Raw genomic sequence first — 20,826 nt, 5'->3', positions numbered from 1 at the left:
GTTTTTTGCTTCTTAAGCTGCTGAATTGCATTCATGTTCCGTGACGTTTCAAGAGTAGGGAGTTCTTGATGAGGCGTTAGGTAGGATTAGCTGGGCAGGGGTAGGGTGTTCCAAACAGGTGGAAGGTCCTAACAGCTGTTATGATGGTTGAAGAATGCATTTCCCACGTGGATGAAGGAACTAACAGTATAAGAATAAAGGCACACGGCACTGCAGCCACCTGGACAGAGAAGGGAAGGGCTGGGGTGTTCAGGGAAACGTCTCTGCCGGTGCCTACCTGTCTGGTATAAGTCTCCCCATGTGGACAAGGGGTGCCATCACAGCAGTAGGCAGGCATCCCCTCCTGAGGGTTTTTCGTAAACCCAGGACCACAGTTCTGGCTGCGCACAGAGTGGGGAGTCTGAAGATAAGAAGTTATTTTTTTTTCTTAGGTTTTATTTATTTATCCATGAGAGACAGAGAGAGAGAGAGAGAGAGAGAGAGAGAGACAGAGACACAGGCAGAGGGAGAAGCAGGCTCCATGCAAAGAGCCCGATGTGGGACTCGATGCCACGACTCTGGGGTCACGCCCTGGGCCGAAGGCAGACGCTCAACCACTGAGCCACCCAGGTGTCCCTGGAGATGAGAAGTTCTGCCAATAAACATGTCTTATTAGCAGCAAGTGATGTACCAATGGCTCATAACAATGTTTTTATATGGACAAAAATCATTGTGTTGCAGACCCGGCAGTCACAGTACACACGACCAGGGTAATAACAGGTAAGTGAAAATAGGTCCATCCTATGAACGAATAATGTCTACCAAGCCATATCCCACAGCTGAGCGGAAGCCATATGGGCCAAATGACAATTAGGTTCGCACTTCAAAAACACAGGAGATGCGGGTAGCATTAAAATATGTAATTAGTTCGCACAATAAGACACATCGGATTGGAAGCATTTTATGTTTTTTAAAGATTTTATTTATTTATTCATGAGAGACACAGAGACAGGCAGAGACACAGGCAGAGGGAGAAGCAGGCTCCCTGCGGGGGGCCCGACGCAGGACTCGATCCCAGGACCCCAGGGTCATGACCTGATTCCAAGACAGACGCTTCACCCACTGAGCCCCCCAGGCACCCTAGATGCCGAGTTCTGCTTGATAAAATCTGCACCCAGAGGCACCACCTACTTCACGGCCATTTCTGCATCAAGCCCTCGCTGTCCATGCCTAGAGAATACAACCGCAGATACTCCTACGGCTCTTGAGAAAAACACCAGTTTGTGAAAACAGAGTCCCTTTGTCCTGAAGACATGCTGTCGCTGGCGGGTGGGACTCTCAAGGGAATGCAGCTTCCGACCCTCTAAAGGCAGCGGCGGCTGAGGTCGGGACGGCATCAGCCTCTTCAAGTCCCCAAGGACCCCGCTCCTGGCTGGGCGAGGACCGTCCCCCGGAGGGCGCGGGCCGCGGCGTACCTGGCACCGGGCACGGTGTGCTGTGCTGATGTGTGGGCGTGGCAGCTGGAGCCAGACAGGTGCTGTCCGAGAAGCGCAGGTGCGCGTCCTCCAAGGACACATCCTGTGGGTGTCCCTCCAAACCACCGCAGGCGGATCCTGGGGGCGAGCGCTTGAAATAAAGTCACCGGAGCTTACCAAGGACAGCGTCTTCTGGGGACTGGCAACAGTTCCCCATCTGTATAAAAGGGGAGAAACCAGGAACTTCATGGCTCTGGTGTGAAGAGGCGAGAGTCCCGTGGAAAGCGTCCAGCGTGGAGTCTTTCCTGCTGGTGGCGAGATCCCACTGGTGGCTGTGACCCACCCCCTCTGTGTGGTGACTGTATTCAATGCAGCTACCCCGAGGTTTGTCGGAGAACTGGCATCCCCGTAAACAATAGCCACCGTGGTGGCCGCTGCATCAGTGACTCTGGAAACTCCCTTCTTTTTTTTTAAAGATTTTATTTATTTATTCATGAGAGACAGAGAGAGAGAGGCAGAGACACAGGCAGAGGGAGAAGCAGGCTCCATGCCGGGAGCCTGACGTGGGGACTTGATCCCGGGACCCCAGGATCATGCCCTGGGCCGAAGGTGGTTCTAAACCGCTGGGCCACCAGGGATCCCCTGGAAAGTCCCTTCTGAAGAAGGTGGGGGCTGCTCTTGGTGGGCATCGTCTCTGCAGGCTGTGCACATAGCTTTCCCCATTTCCTCTTTCAGATCCCGGAGGAACCCCTCCCCCTTCATCTCATCGGAGACAAAGGACCCGTCCAGGTCCAGCCAAAACGTAGCAACACCACCACCGTGCTCAGGGCCCGGGCGGCAGCCTGGAGATCATCTGATGCAGAGATGGAAACCGACCTTTGTCACTCAACCGTGGGTCAAAAGGCCCAAAAGTGATCTGAAGGGGAAGAGAAAAGTGGGGCCCATTCATTCAGTGGAAGCAGATGAAGGAGAACAGTGCTGTGCAGCCTACATCATTAACCAATCACACGTATGGCGTATGATTTGAATCCTTTTGAATGTATCAAAAATATGTTTAAGGGGCGCCCGGGTTGCTCAGTCGGTTAAGCATCTGACTCTTGACTTCAGCTCAGGTCATGAGCTCAGGGTTGTGAGTTGGAGCCCCGTGTTCTCTTTATCCCTCTGCCCCTTCCTCTGCTCTCTCCCTCTCTAAAAAAGAAAGAAAGAAAAAAAAATAAAAGAAAAACCCACAAAGAAAAAAAAAGAAAGAAAAAAGTTTATAACCCAGAATATAATCTATCTTTGTATCAGTTCTGTGCACATTTGGGAAGAATGTGTGATCAGCTGGTGTTGGTCAGAATGTCTCATAAATAATAGTCCAGTCAAATTTGTTGATACAGTTGTTTCAATCTCCACCTTTGCTGATGTGTTGCCCATGTGTTCTAGTCAATTATTTTTTAAAGATTTTATTTATTTATTCATGAGAGACACACAGAAAGAGGCAGAGACACAGGCAGAGGGAGAAGCAGGCTCCCTTCAGGGAGCCTGATGCCGGACTTGATCCTGCGACCCTGGGGTCATGCCCTGGGCTGAAGGCAGACGCTAAACCGCTGAGCCGCCCAGCTGCCCTTGTTCTATACAATTATTGAGAGAGAGGTGTGATGATTAATTTTATGTGTCCACTTGGCAAGGTAATGGTGCCCATTGCTTGGTAAAACATCAGTCTAGATGTTGCTGTGGAGCTAATTTTTATTTTATTTATTTTAAAAATTTATTAATTTGAGAGAGAAAGAGGGAGCGAATGAGCAGGGAGAGACGGAGGGAATCTGAAGCCGACTCCCCACTGAGCACAGATACTGATGTGAGGCTCCATCCCACGCCCCTGAGGTCAGGACCTGAGCCAAAATCAAGAGTCCAACGGTTAACCAACTAAGCCACCCAGGCGCCCCACAGTGGAGGTAAATTTTAGGTGTGTTTAACATTTATATATATATTTGACATATAATGGAACATTACCCAGCCATCAAAAAAAAAGTAATATCTTGCCATTTCCAACAATGTGGATGGTAAGCAAAATAAGCAGAGAAAGACAAATACCATATGATTTCATTCATATGTGGAATTTAGGAAATAAAACAGATGAACAGATGGGAAGAAAAATAAAAGAGGGAGAGGGAAGTAAACCATTAGAGACTCTTAACCATAGAGAACAAACTAAGGGCTGATGGAGGCAGGTGATGGGGGATGGGCTAAATGGGTGCCGGGGACTGTTAAGAGGGCACCTGTCACGAGCGCTGGGTGCTGTAAGCGATGGATCACTGAATTCCGCTCCGGAAACCAGTATTGCACTATACGTTAATTAGAATTTAAACAAAAATTTGAAAAAGAAAAACGATAATACAGAAAGACATATAATACATATGACGGTTTGGGCCAATCATCATCATCATCATCAACCTTTTAAAAACATATGACTTATCACATATTGATATGATTTATGAATATCATTTTATCATCTGATGGTTGCACTATACTGTATTGTACACAACACCTTAGCCAATTATATCATCATATATTATGACTCTATAATACATTAATATATTAATTATGGTAGTTTTATTATTTCTTTTTTTTTAATTTTTATTTATTTATCCATGACAGACACAGAGAGACAGGGGCAGAGACACAGGCAGAAGGAAAAGATGCTCCTTATTAGGAGCCCAATGTGGGACTTGATCCCAGGACCTGGGATCAGGACCGAGCCAAAGGCAGATGCTCAACCTCTGGGCCACCCGGGCGCCCCCTAGTTTTATTATTTCAACGTATTAACACAAATCGACCTATCGGGATGACTAATACGTATCATCATTTAGAACACTTTTACCAAGAAACGGATTACAGATTTGCATAACTTGTTAATAAACAGGCAAGTCCTTCTGTCTCAGGCATCGCGCCACACACGTCACCGGCACTTCCTCCGGGAGCTCCCCGGTCCTGCGGAGACACCGCCCGCCGCTAGAGGGCGATGGGACTCGACTCGTTGGCCCCAGAGGGACGGCGGACCCCGCGCCACGCGCGCGCCTTCTGGGACTTGTAGTTCGCGGCCGCGTGGTGCGCAGGCGCACTGCGGAGTTGGTCCCGGGCGCGCGTGCGGGGGGCGGTGGCGGCGGCGGCGGCGTGAGTTAACCGGGCGGGGGCGGGAGGCGGGAGCCGGAGGGAGGAGGGAGGAGGGAGGAGAGAGGGGCGAGGGGGGAGGGGGGCGGGGGCCGGCGGGGCGGCGTCCGCGCGGCGCGCCGGGGCAGGAGCTGGTGGCACCTGCGCGCCCCGGGGTCGTGCAGCTGCAGGCGGTGCCGCGCCCGACGCCAGGTGTGCAGGGTCCTCGCGGGAAGGGAAACGCCCCGCACCTGTTTGCTCGACGGCGGAGAGCGGTTGGCACCCCGGACTCCCCTGGGCTAGCCGGCGGCTCCCCGGGGCCGTTGTGCCTGCCCCCCCGCGCCCCCCGGGCAGAGTCTGGGGACCTGCTGGCGGTCGTGCCGGGGGAGGGGGAGGGGCGCCCGGAACAGCCCCCCGGAGCCGAGGGCGGGCCCCGAGTGACACTGTGGCGTCGGGATTGCGGTGGCACCAGGGTCCGCTCCGCTTATGCGCCGACCGCCCGGCAGCGGGTGAGGAAGCCGCTGTGCCCGGGCCCAGCCCCAAGCGCTCCGGTCTCGCCCCTCCTTGGGGTGCATTTCAGGGTCTCTGCGAGGAAGCCCCCGGGGAGGAAGGACGAGTTTCTGTGGTTGGAACGTTGGGACGGAAAATCCTGAGCCTCCTGCCCCGGGCCTGGGTGAAGGAGGGGGCGGAAGGGGCCAGCGACAGGCACCCTCGTGGGCAGGAGGGCGGGAGGGACTTGGGTGGGGGCCCGGGCCTGCACCTGCACCCATTGCCCTGAGCCACGGGGGAAAGTCCCAAGGGCACAGACGGGATGTGGGGCGGTGTGGGGCACAGGGTGGCGGATGCCCCCCGGCCCCGGGAGCTCCCAGGAGCCCTGCCTCGGTGGGGCTCTGGTGTTGGTGAGCGTCCAGGGGCGGCCTGACTTCCTCTCTCAGGTTCTGGCGGCCCCGAGTGTGACACCAGGGGTCAGCAGGGCCCTGCTCCCTCCTGAGGCTCCAGGGACCCTTCCAGCGTCTGAGGGTCCTCCTCAACCCTCCGTGTCCCTTGGCTTGCCGCTGTGTTACTCGTGTCTCGTCCACTGTCACGTGGCCTTCTCCCTGTGTCCGCATCTCTTTCGAGGACACCTCCTTAGCGCGTCAGGGCCCACCCTCCTGCAGTGCGACTTGGTCACATCTGCAGATTTCCTGTTTGCAAAGAAGGTCACCTTTACCGGTACCGGAGGGGCAGGACTTGAACGTGCCATTTAGAGGACCTGATTGAGCGCAGGGCAGTCCTCAGCAGCAGGTGTTTGCCGGGTGCAGCTCAGGTGTCCTTCCAGAGACACATCTGATGCCCTGGGGGTGGCCCAGCCCAGCCCTCGGGCCCGCATAGCTCAGACCGCGCACACCCCGTGAGTCAGAGCCAGCTCTAGCTCTCGGGCGAATTCGGCTGCATATACTCTCCGGCTCCCCTCCTAGATTTTCAAGTTTTTTTGCCCCATTTTATCTCAGTTTTGTTTCATGAATGGTTTGTAAAAGAAGTTGGTGTTCCAGATCATGTCTTCCTTGATAATTTAAACAGTTACAGGTCCTTCCTGGAGTTAGCCATGCTACTGTTTGGTGTGTATCCTTGCCAGCTTTCTGCCATGTTGCCATGTGTTACATGTATGGGTTAGATATACACAGTTATATATATTTAACTGTAGACAACTTTTTTTCCAGGTTTTATTGTTATTTTTTTAAGATTTTACTTATTTATTCATGAGAGACACACAGAGAGGCAGAGACACAGGCAGAGGGAGAAGCAGGCTCCCTGCTCGATCCCAGGACCCCAGGGTCACACCCTAAGCCCAAGGCAGACGCTCAACCATGAGCCACCCAGGCATCCCTATTATTATTATTTTTTGAAATAGCTTCGTTTAGATAGAAGCCACATACCGTACAATTCATTCATTTTGAGTATACAGTTAAGTGATTTACAGGATGTGCACAGAGTTGTACGATCACCGTGTCTGTCTAAGTCTGGAACATGGTGTCTGTTATCATCCCCAAAGAAACCCTGTCCCGTGAGCAGTTACCTCCCATCCCCATTCTCTAGCCCCTGCCAAAAATGAATCTACTTCCTGCCTGTAGGTATGCCTGCCTGTTCTGGACGTCACACACGTGGACTCACACCATGGGGCCTCCTGTGTCAGGTTCTCACCGCGTGCTGTGTTTCCAAGGTCCGTCCATGTGTGTGTGTCAGAGCTTCACTTCTTTTTAAGGCCGAATGACAACCCACTGTGGGCAGAGCACCCGCTCATCTGTTGATGGACACGTGGGTTGCTTCCACCCTTTGGCAAGTCTGAGTCTTGCTGCCATGAGCATTTGTGAACAAGTTTGTGTGGACGTACGTTTTCGTTTCTCTTGGGCAGGTAGCAGGAGTGGAATCTCCGGGTCACGTGTTAACTCTACGACCATGTGAAGAACCGCCAGGCTGTCTTCCCCGTGCCGCTCACACCACAGGCCTCTGTTCTGTCCCAGTACCGGGAGGCCTGGGATCGAGATGTTGGCAGGGCCGACATTGCAGAGCCTCTGTCCTTGGTGTTAGACGGCCGTCTTCTCCCCGTGCCCTCACATGGTATGGTCTTCCTGTGCTCCAGTCCTCTTCTGGCCTTTTATTTTTATTTTTTTATTTATTTTTTAAAGATTTATTTATTTATTTATGATAGACATAGAGAGAGAGAAAGAGAGCGAGAGGCAGAGACACAGGAGGAGGGAGAAGCAGGCTTCATGGCCGGGAGCCCGACGCAGGACTCGATCCTGGGACCGCAGGATCGCGCCCTGGGCCAAAGGCAGGCGCCAAACCACTGAGCCACCCAGGGATTCCCCCCCCCCTTTTTTTTTAAAAGCAAGAGTAGTAGGGAGAGGGAGAAGCAGACTTCTCCGCTGAGCCAGAAGCCTGAGTGGGGCTGCATCGCAGGACCCCAGGATGGTGATCTGAGCTAAAGGCAGATGCTCAACCATCTGAGCCACCCAGGCACCCCCAATCCTCTCTTATAAAGACACTGTTTTTTTGGGATCAGGATCCTTTCCTAATGACCTCATTTTAACTTAATTACCTCTTTAAAGACCCTGTCTTGAAATACAGTCACCTTCTGAGGTCAGGGTTGGGACGTGAAGGTATGGATTCAGAGGGGACCAGTGTAGCCGGTACCAACAGATACTTGCCTGTAGACTTATGTTGGAAATGTTGCAGGTTTGGTTCCGGACCACCCACAATAACACGAATCACTTGAATTGTTTGGTTTCCCAGGGCGTATACAAGTTGTGTTTACGCCGTACCGGAGTCCAGTGGGTGTGCAATAGCGTGATGTCTAAGAAAACAATGTACCTACCTTAACGTAAGAATACCTTATTGCTAGTAAATGCTAACCATCTGAGCCATCACCGGTCAGAATCACTGATCACAGATCTCCGTAACAACTACAGTCATGAGTTCGTGAGATTCACCACCATGTGACACAGAGACATGAAGTGAGCAAAGGCCAAGGGAAAAGTGGCCCCGCAGGGCCGTCACCGACCTTCAGGGTCAGCACATTCTGTGTGAAGCGCAGTAACACGAGGCGTGCGCGTGTCCTCTCTGTGCCGGATATGCGTCTGTGCTTCATGCATTAAAAGGATATTTTTTCGGACCACCCCGGCCCGTGGTACCTCAGGGTTAACACTGCCTTACCCCTTACCAGGAACGCTTCCCCTAGGGTCGTCCACACCTCCTTGTGGAGCATAGATCACGGTCAAGATGCGACCGGAGCGGCGGCCCCGGGGTGGAGGTGGGGGTGCGGGGGCTGCATCAGGGCCTGGTTCAGCAAGATGAGCCAGTAATAGTGTGTTGTACCCATAAAACATGTTACGATAAATCTCATGGGAAGGGTGCCTGCCACACGCAATTAAAAACAAAAGCCAACCAAGCAAGACATTAATGCTGGTTCTGTTCTATTAACTAGGCTGCAAACTTTTTTTTCAGATTTCACCAGATTTCCCACCAACATCTTCCTTCTGCCCCGGGAACCCCATCCAGGTCCCACATGACATCTTTTCACCTCGCCTTGTCTTCTTGGGCTCCTCCAGCCTGTGATCCTTTCTCACGCTTTCCTCATCTTTTCTGACCTGGACGCTTCTGGGGAGCCCTGGCCAGGTGTTTGTAGAAGAAGGTCCCCTGGGTTGATGTTTTCTCACGATTGCACCGGGGTTATGGTTTTGGGGGAAGGCACCCCAGAGGGGTCATGTCCCATCAGGGGATATCTGATGTCCACTCCATGTCACCAGTGACCCTGACCTTGATCACGTGGCCTGCTGGGCTCTCCCAGGCTTCTCCAGCAGTGAAGTTAACCCCTCTCCCTTTATCTGCCCTGTTTGCTGGAAGCAGGTCACTAAGTCGACCCGCATGGAAAGCAGGGTTGGGGGAGGGAAGCACCACCTCCTGGAGGAGGAGCCTGGAAGGACCCACGGATGCCTTAAGGCACCATGGTAATTAAGGAATATTTTGGAAGCAAGGCTTTGAGGCTTCACCAGTGTCCCGCCTCCCCTCGGGGTCTCCCCAGTAGCGGGGTGCGCATCGGCGGGTCTCAGCTGCGGGAGCGGTTACTGGGCTGTCCCCGTGGTGGTTTCCTGTTGATGGGGGTGGTGGCAATAATTTGACATTTTCATCCAGGAATCCCCGTGAAGCCCATCACAAGTGTCCCGTGAACGGCCCCCACTCATTCCTCAGGATTGTGCGTGAGAGTCTGCTGCTTGCAAGGGGCTTCATGTGCGTGCCACGGTGGCTCACGTGTGGTGGGGACGGGGCAGGACTGCCTCAGGACGTCCCTACGGAGGGCCAGAGCCCGACGGTCATTAGGGCGCCCCCAGCAGAGTCTGTCCGGGGCCTGTGGCAGGAGGGGCCCGGGGGGAGCTGGGCCCCATCCCTGATGCAGCCTGGACTAGGGGGCTGTAGCCAGTGAGCAGGAGGGGGTCAGCGGGTGACACTTGCCGAGGGGACACGGCAGAGGGGACTCCGGCTAACTGGACCCAGTGGGATGGAGCAGCAGGCAGGCTGCCCGGCCGGCGGATGGGGAAACCAGCCGGGTATCGGGGCCATCAGACACCGGGCAGGGGCTCTTGCTAAAAATGGGGGATGCGGAACTGAACTCAGAACCCTGAGGTCACAGCCCAGTGGCCTAGCTAACGTTTGTTGGGGAGCGGGTCCTGGGGGCCCCGGGGAAGGGCCAGAATCAGCTCTTTCCCTGGAGGGCGGGAGCCCCGCGGCCGCGTGCAGAGCACACAGGCCCACCTGGCTCCTTCCTGCCGCACAGCGGGGGCATCTGCTGGAAGCTTCCAGGGGGAGCGAGGGGGCCTCCAGGGAGCCGGCCGGGCTGTGGGAAGGCAGACGTGAATCTGAGACGTGCCAGGGCTGGGGGCGCCTGGGGGTGTCTGAACTGAGCCCTCCAGAGTTCGAGTCCGGGTGGTTCTACTGGGCTGAATGGGGCCCCCGCAAAATTCATGTCCACCCGGAACCTTAGGATGTCAGCTTCCTGGGCCACCTGGGGGCTCCTTCGGCTCAGGTGCTGTCCCGGGGTCCTGGGGTCGAGCCCCGGTTGGGTTCCCTGCTCAGTGAGGGAGTCTGCTTCCCTCTCCACCCCTCACCCCACTCATGCTGCACCCTTGCTCTCTCTCTGAAATAAATAAAATAAAATAAAATTAAATAAATTTAGAATGTGAGCTGGTGCCCCCCCTTACCTTCTCAGACCTTCAGTCTCTGTCCCTATGTGGGTTAAGGAGCTGTTAAGGCCTGTGGCCTCTGTCCTGGCTCCTACTGACCTCACTCCGTGTTGGGGGGACCCCTGGATGGTTGCAGAGGTCTCCGGGTCAGGATCTGGGGACTGGGGACAGCCCTGGGCCTGGGCCTCATGGCCCCTTCTCTTCCCGCAGCCCTGCCTGCCCTGGAACCTGCTTTCCCAAGAGAAGAGGATGGCTGCTGGGTACCTGCCCCCCTGGCCCCAGGTGAGTGGGGACCTCCTCTCTCCCTGAAGATGTCCGGTGTGTTCAGAGGAAACACTCCTGCCACAACTGTGTTCCTTGGCTCTGTGGGAAACGAGGGAGTGTTGCCCTTGAGCATCAGGGTCTAAGCACCCCTGCTTCTTGCAAGTGTGAGGAGAGGCATGCACTGTGTTCAGCACACCTTCCCTGCCAGAGAGCTGTGCTTCCTTCCTGGGCTGGGAGCCCTGCTGTGTGGCCTGAACACCCTGCGTCCCCCATGGCGGGAGGAGCTGCGCAGGAAAGCACCATCCTTGTGACCTGGAAATCATCCTTTAAATTGTGGTAAACTACACACAACCTAAAATTCACCACCTTAACCCTAAGTGCACAGCTCAGGGCATGGAGCACACTCACCCCGACTTGCACCTCCCCCCACCGTCTCCAGAACCTTCCACCTCCCCACATGGAGATGCCCTCCCCAGGAAGCACTGACCCCCGCCCCCGCCCCACCCCTGGCTCCCACCTCCTCCTCTCTCTCTCTGTGGACGGGCCTCCTCTGGGGACCTCCTGGGAGTGGGGTCCTGCAGGAGGTGTCCTTCTGGGTCTGGGTCCCCTGAGCCCAGGTGTCCTCGGGGTCTGTCCGCGTGGGGGCAGGTGTCGGGGTCCCTTCCTTCCTGGGGTTGGGTCAGCCTTTTCAAGCCTGGAGACAGCCACATTTGATGTGAAGCTGCCTTACGGGGCACGAGCATCAGGAGAGAGGTGGGGAGCAGAGGCCAGCATCGGCTGGGACAGCAGATCTGTGAGGAGCAGTGGCCAGGGAGGGGCCTGGTCCCCTCACTCACACTTGGCTTGGGCCGCAGCCACAGGTTTGGGAATGTGGTCAGTGTCTGCATCACAAATCCAGAGCTGACAACAGCTCGGGTTCAGGTGGTCCCTGGGAGAACGAGCCCTATCCTGTGGACATTTGTGAGTGACCCAGATGGTCCTGGTCAGGGCCCCATGGCGGGGTCCTCGATCTGCTCTGGCCCCTGCAGAGAAGTCCTGGTCATTGCAGGCACATGTACTTTCAGGCCAGCAGGGTGCGTCCTGGGGCCGACACAGCCAGGGGCCACTGTCAGGGGCCACTGGGAGGTCCGGCCCCAAACGAGCCAGTGGCTTGTCCCTCGGCAGCAGCAAAGCTGAGGTGCCACAGGGTCCGGCAGTGGCCCTGCCTGTCTGGTGCGCCCTGGCGGGCCTGTAAGTGGAGCCGCTCAGACCTAGGCGGTCGATGGGGTGGTCATCGTCTCTCCAGGCCACACAGGATCACCCCACCCCACCCCCACCCCCCACCCCCAGCAGCTCAGGCCCACATCTTTATTTTTTTATTTTTTTTAATTTTTATTTATTTATGATAGTCACACACACACAGAGAGAGAGAGAGAGAGGCAGAGACAGGCAGAGGGAGAAGCAGGCTCCATGCACCAGGAGCCCGACGTGGGACTTGATCCCGGGTCTCCAGGATCGTGCCCTGGGCCAAAGGCAGGCGCTAAACCGCTGCACCACCCAGGGATCCCAGGCCCACATCTTTAAATCCCAACAGCATTTCTCCATGTGGGGACTGCCTCTCTCCACACTGGTCTCCGAAATGTGGAAGTCACAAAAATCACGAGTCATGGAGACTTGTTCTGTTTTTAGTGTTTAGGGAGTTTACGTTTTAACCTGCCCACCAGGCAGCAAAAAGCAAAGAACATGTGTCCCACTGAGACTTCCTCCCAGCCTTCCCCGACTGAGATGATCCCTTATGGAGTGCCAGTAATCGATTTATATATTATAATCGATAAATAGATTATTATATTTAACAGGAAGTGATATTTCACGACAATTTTTAATTGTGCTTCTAGAGATAATAGCCACGAAGTTCAAAGCCATTACAATTGTTTTCCTTTTTACTTAGTTGCAGATCTGCCCAGAGCCTTGCAGTGAGTCGGCAGTTGCAGGGTTACCCTAGGGCTGCCTGAGAGGAAGGCAGCGGGAATGGGTGTATGTAGGGGGTGTTGCGGCAGCTGCTGCTAGCCTGGAAAAAAGCCTGGTTTTTTTCCCACTTTATCTACAAATTTTAAAAAAGATTTTATTTATGTATTTTAAGGAGAGAGAGAGAGGGTGTGTGAGCAGGGGAGAAACAGAGGGAGAGGGAGACGGTCTCCAGCAGACTTCACGCTGCGTGCAGAGCCCACCGTGGGGCCTGATCCCACAACCCTGAGATCCTCGGGCTGAGCCCAGATCTGGAGCTGGACACTTGACCGACTGAGCCACCTAGGTGAGCCACCTAGGTGCCTCCACCTTATCTAAAATTTTGTGGCCGCCCTGGGTACTAACTTTCTTCTTCCGGGTGGGAGAAACACAAAGGTTTAATACTGAAGCACCTGCCTTCAGCTCAGGTCATGATCTCGGGGTCCTAGGATTGATCCCGCATCATCGGGCCCCCTGCTCAGCGGGGAGCCTGCTTCTCCCTCTCCCTCTGCTTCTCCCCCCTGCTTGTGCTTGCTTATATTAAATAAATAATAAAAACAAAATCTTTAAAAAAATGGAGAGAGAGAGAGAGAGAAACATTTAATATTTCTGTCCCTCCCCAAAGCTCCCCTTTGGGAATGTTTGAGCCCTTTCTTCTCCCACCTGGAGGAGACAAGACACCAAAGCATCACCAGGACTGTGGGGTTTTGTTGTTGTTGTTGTTGGTTGTTTGTTTCTTGCTTTTTGTTTTTAATAAACCAAATTAAAAACCTCAACTTCATCCAGAATGGCCCAAACCACCCAGTGGGTCGGGCAGGCCGCTTGCCTGGGACCCGAGCCATCATTCACAGTCCACAGGTAACTTCGAGCTCTTAGGACAGACCGCGGCCTCGCTGCTGGTGCCAACCAGGGGTGCTGCTCTGGCCTGCCAGGCGCCGCCCAGTCTCCATCCTCCACCCCATGCCTTTCCCCTCTGGGAACCGTCTGGGCTTTCGCCACGTTTCAGCGAGTCAGGTGCGAGTCAGGTGCGAGTCAGGTGCGGGGTGGCACATCCCGCTTCTCACTCCGTCTGCGCCGTGCAGCGTGCAGCCCCAACTCGTGGCCGCAAAGACAACCTGCATCTGCCAACCTCGGGTTTGGGGTGCGGGTCTCCTTGGTCCTACAGATGACAGGGATGGCTTCTGGGCTCTCTGACCGTGTGAAGAGCAGATGCCGTGATGTAGGGAAGCCACGCAGCCTTCACTCAGTCCCATGAGGTTGAACTTGTTCTTTCCATCGAGGAGACGGGGAGGCTGCATCCTGGGAAGTCGGTAGTAGACACACGGTCCCGTGACCGTAGACTTGCATGGCTGCAAGCGACCTCTTTGTGGAATAAGCAGGGGGAGAGTCTCGAGTGGGAATGTAGTGGTCCTAGATCCAAAAGATAGACTTACCAGTTCAGTGAGAAGTGGGCCACGTGGGGGCACCTGGGTGGCTCAGTGGTTGAGCGTCTGCCTTTGGCTCAGGTTGTGACCCCGGGGTCCCGGGATTGAGTCCTGCATCGGGCCCCCTGCAGGGAGCCTGCTCCTTCCTCTGCCTGTGTCTCTGCCTTTCTCTCTGTGTGGCTCATGAATAAATAAATAAAATCTTAAAAAAAAAAAAAAAAGAAATGAGCCACATGTTCCCTTCGGACTTGGTGCTGGCAGGATCGAACCTCTGGGCTGTGCCCCACCTCTGTTCTGTGTGGACGTCCTGTTCCCTCCACCCCCAGCCCTCCTCCTGTACATGTACATGGAGGTGGGCCTTTCCTGAGCAGAGCCCATGTGATATTTTAGGAGTTTGTAACCTTTGAGGATGTGGCTGTGGACTTCTCCCAGGAGGAGTGGGAGATGCTAGACCCTGCTCAGAGGAGGCTCTACAGAGAGGTGATGCTGGAGACCTGCCGGAACCTGGCCACACTAGGTAAGACCCACACCACGCCTTCACCTGCTTGTCAGTTCACACTCACTGTGCATCCACACCATGTCGAGAGCCAGGGTAGGAAGTGGGGGTTTGTGGGTGAATACAGCGGCCATGGCTCCTGCCCTTGTGGGGCTCGTGGTCCACTGGCTTCTTCAACACTAAGATTTGGATGGAAATATTTATCTGCTTATCTGTAGATGGACACTGGGTTGTTTTGATTTTTTGGCTGCTGTGAACTAGGGTGTGCGAACAGCACTTTGGGTCTCTGCTTTCAGGCCTCTTGGGTCCATACCCAGGAGTGGAATTGTGAGGCCAGACGGTGCTTCTTTGTTTACCTTTTTGAGGAGCAACCAAACTGCACAGCACCATTTTACCAGCTGTGTGCACAGATTCTGATTTCTCCGTATCCTAATATCTATCTTCTATTTTTGCTTTTTAAAAAAATTATAGCCATCCTAATAGGTATGAAGTGGTGTCTCACTGTGGTTTTGATTTGCATTTTCCTGGTGGCTAATGATGTTGAGCATGTTTTCACGTGTCTGCGGGCCATTTGTAGATCTTTCTGGGAGAAATGTAAGATCCACAAGGTTTTAATTAGGAGCATAAAATCTCCAGCTTGGTCATCAGGCCACCTCCCCAGTGTACTCTTGTCCCCTTCAGATGCCTTGAAGAATCAACGTGCCAATATGGGCATTGAGGATGGTACGCTCTCCCCAACCCCAGCCTCTCAGGCCACCAGTCCTTCTTCATGGGCAGGGTGTTCGCTTTTGCTGCCAGGGGCAGCTTTCCACTTGGAGCAAGGAGAAGCCATGTGGACGGGGGGAGAAGGAGCTCCCCAAACCTCCTGCTCAGGTGAGAGCCAGGCAGATACGAGCCATTGAGTGGGGGTGGCATCTTGGGGACTGCAGGTCAGAGATCTCTCCACAGAGGCCCGAACTCTGTAAGGAGAAGGTCGAGGTGTTTGGTTGCACTTTCTCAGACACCTTTGGTTCCTTCTCCAGCAACCTTGCCCTATGCACTAGCTTGTACCACTTTGGGTGCAGAGAAAAGATATCCCATTTCTTTCTTGAAGCTGTTATGCCTGTTTCTTGTTCTGTCTCTTCCCTCTCTGCTTCCTTGATGATTCTTTCTCTCTGCCCTTCCCATTCTTCCTCCTTTGTGCAGCCATTCCTTCTACATTTCCATTGCCCCCCATTTTTCATCACTGTCCAACTTCTTACACTGCTTGTTGTCCTTGGGATCTTTCCGTTTCCCCCCGTGTGGAGTGCTGATATTTGAACATGAGTCTACACGTACCTTGTGTATGTTGGAAGTACTTTTGTCCCACTATTATTAAGTTAGAAGTTTCTTCTTTCCGCACCCCCCCCCCCATTTATTTCAGATTTGGAGACGAGTCTGAAAAGCCAAGAGTCAATTTATACGAAGGTGGTTTTGGAGGAAGAACCACCCAGTGGTATGAATATCATAAAGCTCCCCAAAGAAGAATGGGGATGTGGTCAACTTGAGGAGAGCCATGAAGACCCCCACAGGCTTTTGAGGCAAATGGCATTCACTCAGGTAGACACATTGGCTCAAAAGGAGGCCATTGCCTGGCATGAGTTTGGGGACCCCTGTAGTATGAACTCAGACCTTGCTTTATCACAAGGGGATTCTCTAGGAAAGCATTTCCTTGACTGTAATCTTAACATTGAGAGTTTGGTAGCTGATCCATTCTTAAAACATCATCAGATGGGATATACAGACCAGAGGCCCTGTAAAGGGAATGAATACGCAAAAGACGTCAGCCAAAATAGTCCTCTTACTCAGCACAAAAGAACCGGAACTTGTACATATGCAGAAGGCGGGGAGTCATTTAATCATGGCACGGCTCTTACGACACACAACACAATTAATACAGTGGGGAAATCCTATGAATGTTACCAGTGTGGGAAAGTGTTTAATCGGAGGCATTCCCTGAGTGAGCATCAAAGAATACATACAGGAGAGAGACCATATGAATGTCAGGAATGTGGGAGAGCCTTCACGCACAGCTCAACCCTCACACGGCACTTGAGAACTCATACTGGAGAGAAGCCCTATGCGTGCGGTGATTGTGGGAAGGCCTTCAATAGGATATCATCTCTTACCCAACACCAGAGGATTCACACAGGTGAAAAGCCCTATAAATGCAAAGACTGTGGAAAATCCTTCTGCCAGAGTTCTTACCTGATCTTGCACAAGAGAACGCATACTGGCGAGAAGCCTTATGAATGTAACGAATGTGGAAAGGCCTTCAGTGATCGCTCCTCACTTAACCAACACGAGCGAACTCACACTGGCGAGAACCCCTATGAATGTAATCAATGCGGAAGAGCCTTCAGCCAGAGGTCTTCCCTCGTTCGGCACGAGAGAACTCACACTGGAGAGAAACCGTATAGCTGTAATGAATGTGGGAAAGCATTCAGCCAGAGCTCATCCCTTATTACCCATCAGAAAACTCACACTAGTCAAAAAACCTATAAAATAATTGATTGTGGGAAAGCTTTCTATCAGAGCAGCCACCTTATTGGATTTTAGATATTGCTTGCTGCTCTGAAGTACATAAGTATGGCTAGAGTTTGCCCTTTGGATGTACTATCTATTTTTAAAGATTTTATTTATTTATTCATGAGTGACACAGAGAGAAGCAGAGACACAGGGAGAGGGAGAAGCAGGCTCCACGCAGGGAGCCCGATGTGGGACTTGATCCCAGGACTCCAGGATCACACCCTGGGCTGAAGGCAGGTGCTAAACTGCTGAGCCACCCAGGGATCCCCCATACTATTTGAAAAGAAGTAGGTGTATGTCATATTCTTGAAGTCCAGATCTGAGAAGGGACCTTTTAATGGAGGAAATTGCCATTGAGCTCTGCCCAAGGCCTGCCCTTTTGGAAAAGATTAATAAATGTGAACACTAACATGGAATGGGATATTGCTAAGAATTGTCACATTAATTTAGTTGTTGAAACAAAAGGTGTTCTGTTTCAACCTTTTGTTTCAATTCAGTATTTTTGTTTCAGTCATCTGTTTCAGTATTTTACTTAGTCATACTGCCCCTGTTGGTGACTTAGCTAGGTCCTAACTTGTGTTGTGCCCTGCTGTGGCAATGCAGAATGTATGCTAACACAGAAAGAGCTTTGGGTGCAAAGTGGAAAATAAAGAGTGCAAAATAGTATATGTGATTCTATCCAGTGGGGTCCAAATATGTACATAAGTGGACAAAGGCCGGACAGAGATGTTGAGGGATGAAGAGAGTTTATTTGTCAGAGTTATCTGATTATGTGTGATTTTCTGCCTTTTGCCATTTTGTTTGGTATTGCTGTAATCATTTTGTTAATCAGTAGAAATCAGACGACCCCAAAGTCTACCAAATTCCTTTGAGTGATTGGGGAGGATTGTGGATGCCAAGATGGGAAGGGTATAGTGCAGTAGGTGTTGGGACAGGGAGAAGTGGAGCAGCCTTTGGTGGCCTGGGAAAACTCTGAACAGTGAGGTGGACTTGCCAGACTGGACACCAAGAACTCTGATGCACATCATCACCATCAACATCAACAGATTTTATTGGTTGCTTTGCTCTATTTCCAGCATCACTCTAGCACTTATATATGGTTTCTCATTTAATCTGAACAACCCCATGAGATAGTAGCTCTTCACATCCCTGTATCACTGAAGGGGAAACAGCAATAAAGTAATTTGTCCAAAGTCAGACAACTAGAAAGTGGCAGAGCCAGGGGAAAACACAGGGGAGCTGTGTTTTCTAAATTCTCCCTTGGAACTCATCTGACTTTCCTCTAAATCCATCTCTCTGGAGCTGATGAGGATGGTTGCCTGTCAGATTGCCTTTCACCTAAGTGGTACCCGGTCACATCGGTGTTGTTGCCTTTCTCTTAAAGTAGAGATCCCTTGGGACACCTGGGTGGCTTAATGTTTGAGCATCTGCCTTTGGTCCAGGGCATGATCCCGAGGTCTGGGGATCGAGTCCCACATTGGGCTCCCTCCAAGGAGCCTGCTTCTCCCTCTATGTCTCTGCCCGTCTCTGTGTGTCTCTCATGAATGAATGAATAAATAAATAAATAAATAAAATCTTAAAAAAAATGTAGAGATACTTCATCCGGGGTCCATGTAGACCCTACAGGGCTGATGGATGTTTCTTTAAGGGCTCTGTGAACAGTCTTGAGTTGGAAGCAGAATGTGTTGGGGGGAATAGTGTGTTATCTGGGGAAGCGTCCAGAGCTTTTGTCACATTCTGAGAACTAGCTGACATAGGGGTGCTGTGAGTTCACTGGTCTTCAGTCTTGATCCTTTGCTTCCTCCAACAATTATTTCTTGTGCCAGGTGGCTATGCATAAGGCAGATGAGATGGCTACTCTCCCTGAACCTCTCTCCCAGTAGTGTGGAAGCAGGATGTCATCGTGGGTTGAGTCATATGCAGTCACCCGAGTGTTTTTCTCAGAGAGGTTCTGCAATTGGTTGAACGCTCCACTATATGGATATCTTGATATTCTTAATAATTTTGAACAAAGGATCCCCCCAACTACATTTTCATTTTGCAGTGAGCCCTGCTCGTTGTATAGCCAGACCCATGATGGAGTGAGGGGCAGGGATAGACATTAAACACCTAACCAAATGCTTTAATTAAGTAATTACAGATTTTGCTCTGTGGTAGGTAACATAAGAGGGACCAACCTCAGAGGCTTTCCGAGAACCTGGTATTTAATTTGAGATGTGAGCCATTGGAGCATCCAAGGTGAGGATTTAACCAGAGGAGAGCTTCAGTTTAGCTTTGTTTTCACATATTTAAAAAACTGTTGGGGCACCTGGTGGCTCAGTCAGTTAAGCATCTGCCTTCAGCTCAGGTCATGATCACGATCATGGGTCCTGGGATTGAGACCTGTGTCAGCCTCCCTGCTCAGTGAGGAGTCTGCTTCTCCCTCTTCCCCTCTCTCTCTCAAATGAATAAATAAAATATTAAAAAATATTTACAAGAGTGTCTGGCTGGCCCATGGGTAGAGTGTGTGACTCCTGATCACAGGATCATGAGTTCAAGCCCCATGTTGGGTGTGGAGCCTACTTAAAAAAAAAATTTTACGACCTTTGTTTTGATTTCTCTGACTTAAAAGTATTTTGAGAGACAATATATATATGTATTTAACTTCTGGTTGTTTAAATACCATTCTCTCTCTTTAAAAACAAATTCATTTTCTTGTCTAATGGCAGTGGCTCAGTCCTTCAGTACAAATGTTGACAGAACTGTTGAGAACAGACCTCATTGTTTTGCTCCAGATCATAGGGAAAAGCATTCAGTCTTTCACCATAGAGTATGATGTTTTCTGTGGGCTTTCTGTAGATTTCCATCATCTTTATTAAATTTCCGCCTTTTTTATGCTGTGGTCCGAGGATGCGTCTACTGTCTTGAATCTTTGAGCCGTGTTGAGTTTCACTGTGTGGTGTACAACATGATGGAGTTTTAGAGGTGTTCTCTAGCTATTGAGGAGAAGCTGTACTTTCTGTTTTTATGCTTTGGGATCTGGCTTGTCTGTTATATCAATCTTATTAATCATTGGCTCTCGAATTTCATGTCAGGAGGTTCAGATTTAACAAGTGAGAGTTGGTGCCCAGTAACATGCATTTTTAATAAGCACACCACATGATTTCACAGATAGATGTTCCTTCTCTTTCGGTTGTACTTTGAGAAACTTAACTGTACTGAGATTGTTGATTCAAAGATAATCGGCTCAAAAAGATTAAGTTACAGTTTCCTACTGCTATCCTTCTTACTTCCTCTCTGTATTTTCTATTGTTTTCATTTTCTGTTTTCTTTTATTTGGTGTAAATAATTCATGACAGGTCTTCATTGTGAATTAAACTCTATCATTCTGAAGTGACTCTCTGTCTGCTTTGAATAATAGCACCCCTTCTGCTTTTTCAACACAACTAATCTGTTTGATTTTGGTATAATTTTTCACCTCCTTTGAATTTCAACTTTTTAGATTCCTCGTGTCTATTATTTTCAATACATACATAGTTGGATTTTGTCTTAGGATTCAAAGTGGAAAATCTGTTTTTAAAAGACACATTTATGCCAGTTATTGCTGTGGTAAGTGTTATTGGCTTTAATTCTAATGTACTTCATGTCACTTTTCTTATTTTGGAAGCTTATTTTCTGTCTTCTACTCTATTGGCTGTATTGGTGGAGTGTATTTCTTTTCTGGTAATTTGGAAGGTGTATTTCCTGCTTCAGTTTCTTGTAGCCTTTCATTTTATTACATCAAACATTATAATGAAACATACCGTAACTTATCAGTATGAAGCAGCTTT

General features: G+C 51.2%; 2 protein-coding genes across 10 annotated transcripts in view; both read left to right on the top strand.

Moving 5' to 3' along the window:
• Positions 1 to 4,561: 4,561 nt before the first annotated feature.
• ZNF554 (zinc finger protein 554) overlaps positions 4,562 to 20,826 on the top strand; it is an 18,915-nt gene continuing 2,650 nt past the window's right edge. Inside the window, exons 1-9 of one of the 9 annotated variants that reach the window (XM_049097445.1) lie at positions 4,815 to 5,095; positions 6,979 to 7,184; positions 8,571 to 8,741; positions 8,973 to 9,073; positions 9,258 to 9,353; positions 10,514 to 10,585; positions 14,365 to 14,491; positions 15,152 to 15,343; positions 15,873 to 19,891. In XM_049097445.1, the coding sequence (XP_048953402.1) occupies positions 10,553 to 10,585; positions 14,365 to 14,491; positions 15,152 to 15,343; positions 15,873 to 17,047 (1,527 nt within the window). In that variant the 5' untranslated portion in view covers positions 4,815 to 5,095; positions 6,979 to 7,184; positions 8,571 to 8,741; ... (1 more) ...; positions 9,258 to 9,353; positions 10,514 to 10,552 and the 3' untranslated portion in view covers positions 17,048 to 19,891. Of the gene's footprint in view, positions 4,611 to 4,814; positions 5,096 to 6,978; positions 7,185 to 7,859; positions 7,948 to 8,570; positions 8,742 to 8,972; positions 9,074 to 9,257; positions 9,354 to 10,513; positions 10,586 to 14,364; positions 14,492 to 15,151; positions 15,344 to 15,872; positions 19,892 to 20,826 lie in introns of those variants that run through there. The other 8 variants (XM_049097444.1, XM_049097443.1, XM_049097449.1 and 5 more) reach the window with 8 other exon arrangements.
• ZNF555 (zinc finger protein 555) overlaps positions 14,473 to 20,826 on the top strand; it is a 22,373-nt gene continuing 16,019 nt past the window's right edge. The window contains exon 1 of the mRNA XM_035703013.2: positions 14,473 to 14,491. The gene's annotated coding sequence lies outside the window, so the exon portion shown is untranslated. The remainder of the gene's footprint in view (positions 14,492 to 20,826) is intronic.

This window comes from Canis lupus, chromosome 20, assembly GCF_003254725.2.
Source record: "Canis lupus dingo isolate Sandy chromosome 20, ASM325472v2, whole genome shotgun sequence".
Classification (NCBI taxonomy): Eukaryota; Metazoa; Chordata; class Mammalia; order Carnivora; family Canidae; genus Canis; species Canis lupus.
The sequence above is the reverse complement of the archived record's forward strand: the minus strand, read 5'-3'. Positions and strand labels throughout refer to the sequence as shown.